General features: G+C 46.0%; 1 protein-coding gene across 1 annotated transcript in view; it reads right to left on the bottom strand.

Annotated features, from left to right (window-relative positions):
• The window catches only part of LOC311117957 (lisH domain-containing protein ARMC9-like), a gene marked incomplete at both ends in the record, with an annotated part of 40,671 nt that overhangs the window by 16,639 nt on the left and 11,532 nt on the right, over positions 1-12,500 (bottom strand). Inside the window, one exon of the mRNA XM_084192845.1 lies at positions 11,137-11,195. Within this exon, the coding sequence (XP_084048971.1) occupies positions 11,137-11,195 (59 nt within the window). The remainder of the gene's footprint in view (positions 1-11,136; positions 11,196-12,500) is intronic.

Here is a 12,500-nt window from a genome sequence, read left to right as displayed (position 1 = left end):
TGTAGACAAGTTCATTCGCTTTCCATCAGAAGAACTGTTAGAATTATGTACTAAAGAACAGCTGTTGAAGGTTGCTGAACACTACAAGGTTGAAATTAGTGATAAACGCCTAAAAAATTCTATTAGGTTAATATTGAAGGCCAATTTGATGGAGAGTGGTATTCTGGATGTTACCACTGGGGCAGCCTCTGCTGAGGACACATTGTCTCCCAGATATGTTACAATGACCGCTCCATCGGTTAGTCATGGTAGTCTTCTTTTTGAACAGCAGAAAGAACTGCTTCTGTTACAGCTAGAGCATGAACAAAATGGACAAAGAGCTAAAATGGAGCATGATCGTGTAAAATATGAAAGGGAATTGGAATTTAAACAGGATATGGAGCGTGCTAAAATCAAGCTGCAACAAGAGCGACTAGAGTTGGTTAGGGAAGGAAAGCTCTCAGGGGAGAGTTTGCTCTGGGAAGGTGACCCAGAGTTACCTAGGGGTCGTTCCTCTTTTGGTCGTAATCCAGACACATTTGATATTGTTGGGAATTTACGGTTGTTGCCCCAGTTTAATGAAAAGGACCCGGAGACATTATTTTCGTTGTTTGAGCGTGTTGCTGACGCTAGGAGTTGGCCTGATTCTGATCGCACTTTGATGTTGCAGTGTGTGCTGACTGGTAAAGCGCAAGAAGCATATTCAGCTCTTAGTGTAGCAGACAGTGTTAGTTATGAGAAGGTTAAAACGGCTGTGTTACAGAGTTATGAATTGGTCCCTGAGGCTTACCGCCAACGATTTAGAACTTTAAAAAGGGATGATCAGCAGACTCATGTTGAGTTTGCGCGAATATTATCTTCACAGTTCAATCGCTGGTGTTCTGCCTCTGCAGTTATGACTTTACAAGGGCTGTGTGATCTGATTATGTTAGAACAATTTAAGGACACAATCCCTGATCGTATAGCGACGTACATTAACGAACGAAAAATAAAGACTGTCGCTGAAGCTGCGGTTTTGGCAGATGAATATGTGTTGACTCACAAAAATGTTTTTGCAGAACCCGTATTCGGAGTGAGTGGGGGCGTTCGCAGAGATTTGGGCCTCGCTCGCCGAGATACTTCGGTTCCCGGGCAGAGTTTCATTCAACTAGGGTTGAGCCTGATACCCGTGGTAAAACTGACGTTGGTCAAGAGTGTCACTACTGTCAAGAATTAGGTCATTGGAAAAATGAATGTCCGATTCTTAGGTCTAGGGGTAAATTCAGTACAGGTGCTTATGGTAAATCGAGGCCTGCAGCGTTAGCAGCGCCTGTTCCACATCAGTTCACTCCTGACGCATTGTCTCATGCCCAGAGCCAGGTGAAAGGTTATATTGATCCCGACTATTTACCTTTCGTTACGGAGGGTTTTGTGTCTATGGTAGGAAGTAAGAACCTAGTGCCAGTAAAGATCCTAAGAGACACAGGTGCCTCTGAATCATTTGTGTTGGAATCTGTGTTACCCTTCTCTGCGGAGACTGATTCGGGGAATAGTGTTCTAATTAGGGGAATAGGTTTGAACACTCTGTCAGTTCCATTGCATAAACTGATGTTGGATTGTGGACTGGTGAAAGGTGAGGTTGTTGTGGGGGTGCGTCCTTCATTGCCTATTGAGGGTATTGACGTGATCCTTGGAAATAACTTGGCTGGGGAGCGTGTGTGGCCTATCGCGTTTCCATCTTTAGTGGTTTCCACTAAGCCGTCAATTGTAGGGATTCCTGATGAGAGTGCGCAGAATTTCCCAGAGGTGTTTTCTGCGTGTGCAGTGACGCGTTCTATGATCCATGCCGACCTGGTCACGGAGCTGGCTAACGAGAATACCACAAAGAAGTCTGTTACTGTTTTCCCTGTTATCCCGTTATCTATATCCCGCTCCGATTTAATCGAGGCGCAACGGGCTGACCCTACATTAGAAGAGTTGCGGGACCAAATTGTGCCTGTGGAACAGTTGGGAGATGTCGCACAGGGCTATTTTCTCCAAGAAGAGGTCCTGATGAGAAAGTGGATGTCTCATGGTAGTTGTTTTCTGGGGGAGGCGATTATTCAGGTGGTGGTACCAGTTAAGCTTTGTGAGTGGGTGCTAACAACTTCTCACAATGACTTGCTGGGCATATGGGTGTGAGAAAAACCTACAATCGTATATTACGACATTTCTTTTGGCCAAGATTAAAGAGGGATGTTTCTGATTTCATCAAAACTTGTCACACCTGTCAATTAACTGGTAAACCTAATCAAGCTATTAAGTCGGTACCACTGTTCCCTATTCCTGTACTCAGTAAACATTTTGAGTATTTGATTATTGATTGTGTTGGTCCTCTGCCTCGTTCTAGAAAGGGTAGTAATTATTTGTTGACTGTGATGTGTCAGACCACTAGGTTTCCTGCTGCCTATCCTCTCCGGTCTATCACGACTAAGGCTGTGTTAAAAGCTTTGACTCAGTTTCTCTCACTGTTTGGAATCCCTAAGGTCATTCAAAGTGATCAAGGATCTAATTTCACCTCTAATCTCTTTGGTCAGGTTCTCCAACAACTCCATATTAAACACAACTTGTCTAGCGCCTATCATGCCCAAAGTCAAGGAGCACTGGAACGTTTCCATCAAACACTTAAGTCTTTGTTGAGAGCTTATTGTACTGAGATGGAAAAGGATTGGGAGGAGGGGTTGCCTTGGTTATTGTTAGCTGCTAGGGAGGTTTCACAGGAGAGCACGGGTTTTAGCCCAAATGACCTAGTGTTTGGACATCGGGTGCGTGGGCTTTTATCTGTTCTCCAGGATGACTGGAAGTCTCCCGAGCCTCCTCAGTCCCTGTTATCATATGTGTGTGATTTTCGGCGACGCTTGTATGCCGCTGGTGAAATGGCTAAAGAGAAGCTATCATCTTCACAGGACAGGATGAAGAGCATATATGATCGCCGAGCTGAGCCTCGTCACTTTAGTCCAGGTGATCAGGTTCTGGCTCTGCTGCCAATTGTTGGTTCTCCTTTTCAAGCCAAGTTTCAAGGTCCATATACAGTGGTGCGCCAGTACACTGAGCAAAATTATCTAGTTGCCACTCCAGAACGGAGGAAAGCACACCAACTGTGCCATGTAAATTTGTTAAAACCCTATTATGCACGTTCCTCTGAGACTGAACAGTGGGAGTCTACAGAGGACGGTAAGGCTGTTCTTTTGGCTGATACTGTTTATTCCAAGAGTTCTGGTCATGCTAGGTCTGTGCAGGAAGATGTTTCTGGTCCCGACGATTGCATACTGCAGGGTAGATTGAAAAATTCAGAGACACTGGAGATTTTAGATAGCCTTCTTACTCATCTACCTGTTGATGGGCGGAAAGAGATAGTTGGTTTGATTCGGAGATTTCCAGGGTTGTTTTCTGATACACCTACACGTACAAACTTAATAGAACATGATATTGACATTGGAGATGCTGACCCCATTCGTCAACGGTTCTATAGAGTTTCTTCAGAGAAACTGCGTTGTCTGGATGCTGAGGTCCGGTACATGCTGGAGAGTAAAATAGCAGAGCCTTCTTTCTCCAGTTGGGCTTCTCCCTGTATCTTGGTCAGTAAATCGGATGGAACAAATAGATTTTGTACGGACTACCGTAAGGTAAACGATGTCACTAAGCCGGATTCATTTCCTCTTCCTCGGATGGAGGACTGCGTTGATCAAGTCGGCGCAGCTAAGTTTGTGAGCAAATTTGACCTGTTAAAGGGCTATTGGCAGGTGCCACTGACGAGTAGGGCACGTGAAATCTCTGCCTTTATTACACCTTTTGGTCTGTACTCGTATTCGGTTATGAGTTTCGGACTGCGTAATGCGCCTGCCACTTTTCAGCGACTTATGAACAGGGTTGTCTCTGGTCTGGCCGGGTGCGCTGTTTATCTGGACGATGTAGTGATATATGCAGATACTTGGGAGGAACATCTGTCCCGTATTCAAGCCTTGTTCGAACGTCTGGCTGCGGGTCGCCTCACGATAAATTTGGCTAAATGTGAGTTTGCTCAGGCGACTGTTACATACCTTGGAAAGGTGGTTGGGCAGGGTGAAGTGCGTCCTGTTCGGGCTAAAGTGGTAGCTATTGATGCTTTTCCACTACCAGCTACTAAAAAGGAACTGATGCGTTTCTTGGGAATGATTGGGTATTATCGTGGTTTTTGTAGGAACTTCTCTACTGTGGTCGCACCCTTGACAGATTTGCTGAAAGCTAAGGCTGTGTACGTATGGTCTTCTCATTGTCAACAGGCTTTCGAAGATGCAAAGAGGTTGCTTACTTCAACTCCGGTACTGGCTGCTCCTCGTGTGGATTTGTCATTTACCTTGCAGGTGGATGCTAGTCATGTGGGGGCGGGTGCAGTTTTGCTGCAAGCAGATGTGGCTGGGGTTGAGAGGCCTGTTAGTTTCTTTTCCAAAAAGTTTAACCATTATCAGTTGAACTATTCGGTCATTGAAAAAGAAGCATTAGCACTTATATGGGCGCTACAACACTTTGAAGTGTATGTTGGGTCGGGTGTAGTACCTATTGTGGTCTACACCGACCATAACCCTCTCACCTTTTTGAGGTCCATGAGGTGTCCAAATCAGAGGATAATGAGATGGTGTTTATTTTTACAATCCTTCCATCTAGATGTGCGGCACATCCGGGGGACTGATAACGTGATTGCTGATGCGCTCTCTCGTGCGCCCTGTTCATGAATATTGTTGTGACCGACCATTGTTTGATTTTGTCATGTTCTATCTTTCCTGTTTGTCCCTTCCTAGTCTTGTGTTCTTCTTTCCTCTTAAAGGTTGCTTCCTGTGTAAAGGTTGCTGAGGTCTGGAGAGGAGGATGATGGGGGGGGGCAAGTGGAGGTGTGAACATGTACAATTTGTCGGTTTGGGACGCAGGGGCTGGTACGTTGGTCCGGGGTCCTTGTTGGTCCCCGGTCTTATGGGGGGGGGGGGTGTGACGACCCTCCCACTCTGTCTGCCGTATTCTCTCTTTGCTCTTGTTTCCTTATTAGGATGCCGGTGGGCGGAGTTGGGAGGGTCGTCAGCTACATGGGAAACACCTGGGTCGGGTGTGTCCCAGCATAAATGGACCTCTTCCACATTCATGAAGGAGACTCTCTCCAGGCAGATACTTTGACTTTGGTTGTGGTATTTTTGTGGCCTTTTTGGTTGTTTGCTTTGGCACCTCTCAACACTTTTCCATATTACATTTATGCAAGCAAACACTCACTTACACTACTGATTACTGATTACACACCCCATTGTTATTTGAGTTAGTTTACTTTAGTTAATAAATATATACTTTAAGTATTCCTTGTCTCCACGTGTCTCCCTTTTGTTACGAACTTGAGCCGGTTCGTGACAGTGTGTGTGTGTATGTATAAGTGTGTGTGTGTGTATGTATAAGTGTGTGTGTGTATGTATGTATAAGTGTGTGTGTGTGTGTGTGTGTATGGCACCGGAGGGGATAGCTGCCGTTTTATGGACTCCTAACCAACCGTGCTATTTTGTGTGTTTTTTCTCATTGTTTGTAACTTATTTTGTACATAATGTTGCTGCTACCGTCTCTTATGACCGAAAAGCGCTTCTGGACATTAGAACAGCGATTACACACCTTGAACTGGATGAATAATTTTTCTTTAATGAGTCGGACGAGAGGGATTTGCTCCAGACACCCGACAGGGCCCTCATCCCCGTCATTCACAGTAGAAAGAAAAGGAGATATCGCTGAAGGAGATCGGGGTGCTTGGTAAGGAGCCAGCGACGAGTGGCTAATCCGCCTTTGCCATCAATACTATTGGCCAACTTACAATCGCTTGATAATAAAGTGGACAAACTACAGGCACGTATATCCTACCAACGGGACATTAAAAACTGTAATATCTTATGTTTCACCGAGTCGTGGCTGAACGATGACATGAATAACATACAGCTGGCATACACTGTATCGGCAGGATAGAACGGCAGCCTCTGGTAAGACAAGGGGTGGCGGTCTATGTATATTTGTAAACAATAGCTGGTGTACGATATCTAAGGAAGTCTCAAGGTTTTGCTCGCCAGAGGTAGAGTATCTCATGATAAGCTGTAGACCACACTATTTACCAAGAGAGTTTTCATCTATATTCTTCGTAGCTGTCTATCTACCACAACAAACCGATGCTGGCATTAAGATTGCACTCAATGAGCTGTATAAGGCCATAACTAAACAGGAAAACGCTCATCCAGAGACGCCGCTCCTAGTGGCCGGGGACTTTAATGCAGGGAAACTTAAATCCGTTTTACCTCATTTCTACCAGCATGTTAAATGTGCAACCAGAGGGAAAAAAAACTCTAGACCACCTTTACTCCACACACAGAGACGCGTACAAAGCTCTCCCTCGCCCTCCATTCCTGATTCCTGCTTACAAGCAAAAACTAAAGCAGGAAGCACCAGTGACTCGGTCAACAAAAAAGTGGTCAGATGAAGCAGATGCTAAGCTACAGGACTGTTTTGTTAGCACAGACTGGAATATGTTCCGGGATTCTTCCGATTGCATTGAGGAGTACACCACATCAGTCACTGGCTTCATCAATAAGTGCATCGATGACGTCGTCCCCACATTGACCGTACATACAGTGAGGGAAAAAAGTATTTGATCCCCTGCTTATTTTCTACGTTTACCCACTGACAAAGACATCAGTCTATAATTTTAATGGTAGGTTTATTTGAACAGTAAGAGACAGAATAACAACAACAAAAATCCAGAAAAATGCATGTCAAGAACGTTATAAATTGATTTGCATTTTAATGAGGGAAATAAGTATTTGACCCCTCTGCAAAACATGACTTAGTACTTGGTGGCAAAACCCTTGTTGGCAATCACAGAGGTCAGACGTTACTTGTAGTTGGCCACCAGGTTTGCACACATCTCAGGAGGGATTTTGTCCCACTCCTCTTTGCAGATCTTCTCCAAGTCATTAAGGTTTCGAGGCTGACGTTTGGCAACTCAAACCTTCAGCTCCCTCCACAGATTTTCTATGGGATTAAGGTCTGGAGACTGGCTAGGCCACTCCAGGACCTTAATGTGCTTCTTCTTGAGCCACTCCTTTGTTGCCTTGGCCGTGTGTTTTGGGTCATTGTCATGCTGGAATACCCATCCACAACCCATTTTCAATGCCCTGGCTGAGGGAAGGAGGTTCTCACCCAAGATTTGACGGTACGTGGCCCCGTCCATCGTCCCTTTGATGCGGTGAAGTTGTCCTGTCCCCTTAGCAGAAAAACACCCCCAAAGCATAATGTTTCCACCTCCATGTTTGACGGTGGGGATGGTGTTCTTGGGGTCATAGGCAGCATTCCTCCTCCTCCAAACACGGCGAGTTGAGTTGATGGCAAAGGGCCCGATTTTGGTCTCATCTGACCACAACACTTTCACCCAGTTCTCCTCTGAAACATTCAGATGTTCATTGGCAAACTTCAGACGGCCCTGTATATGTGCTTTCTTGAGCAGGGGGACCTTGCGGGCGCTGCAGGATTTCAGTCCTTCACGGCGTAGTGTGTTACCAATTGTTTTCTTGGTGACTATGGTCCCAGCTGCCTTGAGATCATTGACAAGATCCTCCCGTGTAGTTCTGGGCTGATTCCTCACCGTTCTCATGATCATTGCAACTCCACGAGGTGAGATCTTGCATGGAGCCCCAGGCTAAGGGAGATTGACAGTTCTTTTGTGTTTCTTCCATTTGCGAATAACCGCACCAACTGTTGTCACCTTCTCACCAAGCTGCTTGGCGATGGTCTTGTAGCCCATTCCAGCCTTGTGTAGGTCTACAATCTTGTCCCTGACATCCAACCAGAAGCCATGGATTACAGGCAACATCCGCACTGAGCTAAAGGGTAGAGCTTCCGCTTTTAAGGAGCGGGACTCTAACCCAGAAGCTTATAAGAAATCCTGCTATGTCCTCCGACGAACCATCTAACAGGCAAAGCCTCAATATAGGACTATGACTGAATCGTACTACACCGGCTCCAACGCTCGTCGGATGTGGCAGGGCTTGAAAACTATTACAGACTACAAAGGGGATCACAGCCGCGAGCTGCCCAGTGACACGAGCCTACCAGACAAGCTAAATTACTTCTATGCTCGCTTCGAGGCAAGTAACACTGAAACATGCATGAGAGCATCAGCTGTTCCGGACGACTATGTGATCACGCTCTCCGTGTCCGATGTGAGTAAGACCTTTAAACAAGTCAACATTCACAAGGCCGCAGGGCCAGATGGCTTACCAGGACGTGTACTCCGAGCATGCGCTGACCAACTGGCAAGTGTCTTCACTGACATTTTCAAACTCTCCCTGACCGAGTCTGTAATACCGACATGTTTCAAGCAGACCACCATAGTCCCTGTGCACAAGAACACTAAGTTAACCTGCCTAAATGACTACCGACCCGTAGCACTCACGTCTGTAGCCATGAAGTGCTTTGAAAGGCTGGTCATGGCTCACATCAACACCATTATCCCAGAAAAACCTAGACCCACTCCAATTTGCATACTGCCCCAACAGATCCACAGATGATGCAATCTCTATTGCGCTCCACACTGCCCTTTCACACCTGGACAAAAGGAACACCTATGTAAGATTGCTATTCATTGACTACAGCTCAGTGTTCAACACCATAGTGCCCTCAAAGCTCATCACTAAGCTAAGGACCCTGGGACTAAACCCCTCCCTCTGCAACTGGATCCTGGACTTCCTGACGGACCGCCCCCAGGTGGTAAGGGTAGGTAACAACACATCCGCCGCACTGATCCTCAACACGGGGAACCCTCAGGGGTGCGTGCTCAGTCCCCTCCTGTACTCCCTGGTCACCCATGACTGCATGGCCAGGCACGACTCCAACACCATCATTACGTTTGCAGATGACACAACAGTGGTAGGCCTGATCACCGACAATGACGAGACAGCCTATAGGGAGGAGGTCAGAGACCTGGCCGTGTGGTGCCAGGACAGCAACCTCTCCCTCAACGTGATCAAGACAAAGGAGATGATTGTGGACTACAGGAAAAAGAAGAGGACCAAGCACGCCCCCATTCTCATCGACGGGGCTGTAGCGGAGCAGGTTGAGAGCTTCAAGTTCCTTGGTGTCCACATCACCAACAAACTAACATGGTCCAAGCACACCAAGACAGTCGTGAAGAGGACACAACAAAACATATTCCCCCTAAGGAGACTGAAAAGATTTGGCATGGGTCCTCAGATCCTCAAAAGGTTCTACAGCTGCACCATCGAGAGCATCCTGACTGGTTGCATCACTGCCTGGTATGGCAACTGCTCGGCCTCCGACCGCAAGGCACTACAGAGGGTAGTGCATACGGCCCAGTACATCACTAGGGCCAAGCTTCCTGCCACCTAGAACCTCTATATCAGGCGGTGTCAGAAGAAGGCCCTAAAAATTGTCAAAGACTCCAGCCACCCTAGTCATAGACTGTTCTCTCTGCTACCGCACAGCAAGTGGTACCGGAGCGCCAAGTCTAGGTCCAAGAGGCTTCTAAACAGCTTCTACCCCCAAGCCATAAGACTCCTGAACAGATAATCAAATGGCTACCCAGACTATTTGCATTGCCCCCCCCCCCCCCCCCCCCTCTTTTACGCTGCTGCTACTCTCTGTTTATAATAATAATAATAATAATAATAATAATAATAATAATAATAATAATTATTATTATTATTATTATTATTATTATAATAATAAGCCATTTAGCAGACGCTTTTATCCAAAGCAACTTACAGTCATGTGTGCATAAATTTTTACGTATGGGTAGTCCCGGGGATCAAACCCACTACCCTGGCGTTACAAGCGCCATGCTCTACCAATTGAGCTACAGAGGACCACCCATAGTCACTTTAATAACTCTACCTACATGTACATATTACCCCAATTACCTCGACTAACCGGTGCCCCTGCACATTGACTCGGTACCGGTACCCCCTGTATATAGCCTCGATATTGTTATTTTTATTGCTGCTCTTTAATTATTTGTTGCTTTTATTTCGTATTATTTAATTTTTAATTTTTTTGTGTCTTTCTTTTGGTAATCTTTCTTAAAACTGCATTGTTTGTTAAGGGCTTGTAAGTAAGCATTTCACTGTTGTATTCGTCCCATTTGACAAATCAAATGTGATTTGATTTGATTTGACTAGTCCAATAAGAAATTCCCTAATGAACACAATCCACCAGAGAATAGCATGACATAAGATCGTGCTGGGAGAGAACTGAAGTCTGTGGGATAGCCGTGAGACCATGGAGAGAGAAAAGCAGTATTGGTGATTGATGGGTTTGTTCGTAAAGACTTTAAAACTGAAATCGGTTCTTGGTGAAACGGCCACGTCCGTTTGGGATATTCCATCATTGCACACGCGATACTACGCTGCCGGACGCTCCTCTCAAAATCAATAACCAAGGCGCTGGGGCAAACAGCGGCGCTGATTCCCCCTTTACGGATTTCAGCTTTAAACAAAAGATGTGATCATGCTGATAACACCAACAACGGCACCGTTCTATTATAAACACTAATACTATAGGTTATTAGGTTCATTTTTTTAATATGGCATCACATTTGGGATGATAGGGTGGTTTCACTTTGAACCTATCTCACTTGCCAATGGAAGTACAGCGTTTCACATAGAGGGAATGAGGGCATATACCCACACACACATTTTCAAACCCAGAACACACCTGGGTGACCCCGGGTCCCGAGCCACTGCTGTGGCCCTTATCCGATAACCCACTTTCCCAGAGAATCCAATCTGGCAGCACACAGGTGGGAGACAGCCATTATCTGTGTCACGCTGAGATTGCCATCTAGCAGTTTGGGAAAGGTTTCAAATGTAGTATGTTGATTTTTTTTTTTTAATCGTTGATCCCTCCCTCTCTTTTTATATCTCATTTTTTGGGAGGTGTTCTTGATGTAGGAATGTGTGTGACTGTGGCTCAAAGGACTCTGGGATGGTTTGGCAAATGGCGAGTGTGTGAGTGTGTCAGAGTTAGTAGGAGTGTGTGTGTGTGTGTCTGTGTGTGGCAGCCATCAGGATTGGTAGGTAGGAGTGTGTGTGTCCCATCTGTGGAGGAGTGTCTAGGGGACAGAGGCGGCCTTACCTCATCATCCTCATCCTCCTCTTCGTCCTCAGACTCTGATCCCTCTTCAGTTACCTCCCCTGGTTAGGACAGAGCCACGTCAGGTCAAAGGTGAGATGTCAAATAGGACACGCGGAAACTACAGCTTGCACATACGGTGACCTCAAACGAAACAGTGTATGTATGTGTGTTTACTACACATAGCATTAGAATGACTCATGTTATGCATGTGTACTCTGTGCATGCCAGTGTGAAAAAGGATGAGAATGTGCTTTTGTTACGTTACAGCCTTATTCTAAAATGGATTAAGTAAAACATTTTCCTTGTCAATCTACACGCAATAGACCACAATGACAAAGTGAAAACAGGTCTATAGAAATCTTCCTAGAGCTGGCCGCCCCGCCAAACTGAGCAATCCAGGGAGAAGGGCCTTGGTCAGGGAGGTGACCAACAACCCGACGGTCACTCTGACAGAGCTCCAGTGTTCCTCTGTGGAGATGGGAGAACCTTCCAGAAGGACAACCATCTCTGCAGCACTCCACCAAATCAGGCCTTTACGGTAGAGTGGCCAGACGGAAGCCACTCCTCAGTAAAAGGCACATGACAGCCCGCTTGGAGTTTGCCAAAAGGCACCTAAAGGACTCTCAGACCATGAGAAACAAGATTCTCTGGTCTGATGAAACCAAGATTGAACTTTTTGGCCTGAATGCCAGGAGTCACGTCTGGAGGAAACCTGGCACCATCCCTACGGTGAAGCATGGTGGTGGCAGCATCATGCTGTGGGTATGTTTTTCAGCGGCAGGGACTGGGAGACTAGTCAGGATCGAGGGAAAGATGAACGGAGCAAAGTGCAGAGAGATCCTTCATGAAAACTTGCTCCAGAGTGCTGAGGACCTCAGACTGGGTCAAAGGTTCAACTTCCAACAGGACAACGACTCTAAGCACACAGCCAAGACAACGCAGGAGTGCCTTCGGAACAAGTCTCTGAATGTCTTTGAGTGGCCCAGCCAGAGCCCGGACTAGAACCCGATCGAACATCTCTGGAGAGACCTGAAAATAGCTGTGCAGCGACGCTCCCCATCCAACCTGACAGAGCTTGAGAGGATCTGCCGAGAAGAATGGGAGAAACTCCCCAAATACAGGTGTGCCAAGCTTGTAGCGTCATACCCAAGAAGACTAGAGGCTGTAATCTCTGCCAAAGGTGCTTCAACAAAGTACTGAGTAAAGGGTCTGAATACTTAAGTAAATGTAATATTTCAGTTTTTTATTTTTGATATATTTGCAAAAAAAAATACAAAAACAACTGTTTTTGCTTTGTCATTATGGGGTTTTGTGTGTAGATTGATGAGGGGGAAAAAAGTATTCAACAAGGCTGTAACGTAACA

The sequence above is a fragment of the Coregonus lavaretus genome (genome assembly GCF_964263955.1).
Source record: "Coregonus lavaretus genome assembly, contig: HAP1_SCAFFOLD_4762, whole genome shotgun sequence".
NCBI lineage: Eukaryota > Metazoa > Chordata > Actinopteri > Salmoniformes > Salmonidae > Coregonus > Coregonus lavaretus.
This window is presented reverse-complemented; position numbering and strand designations above follow the sequence as displayed.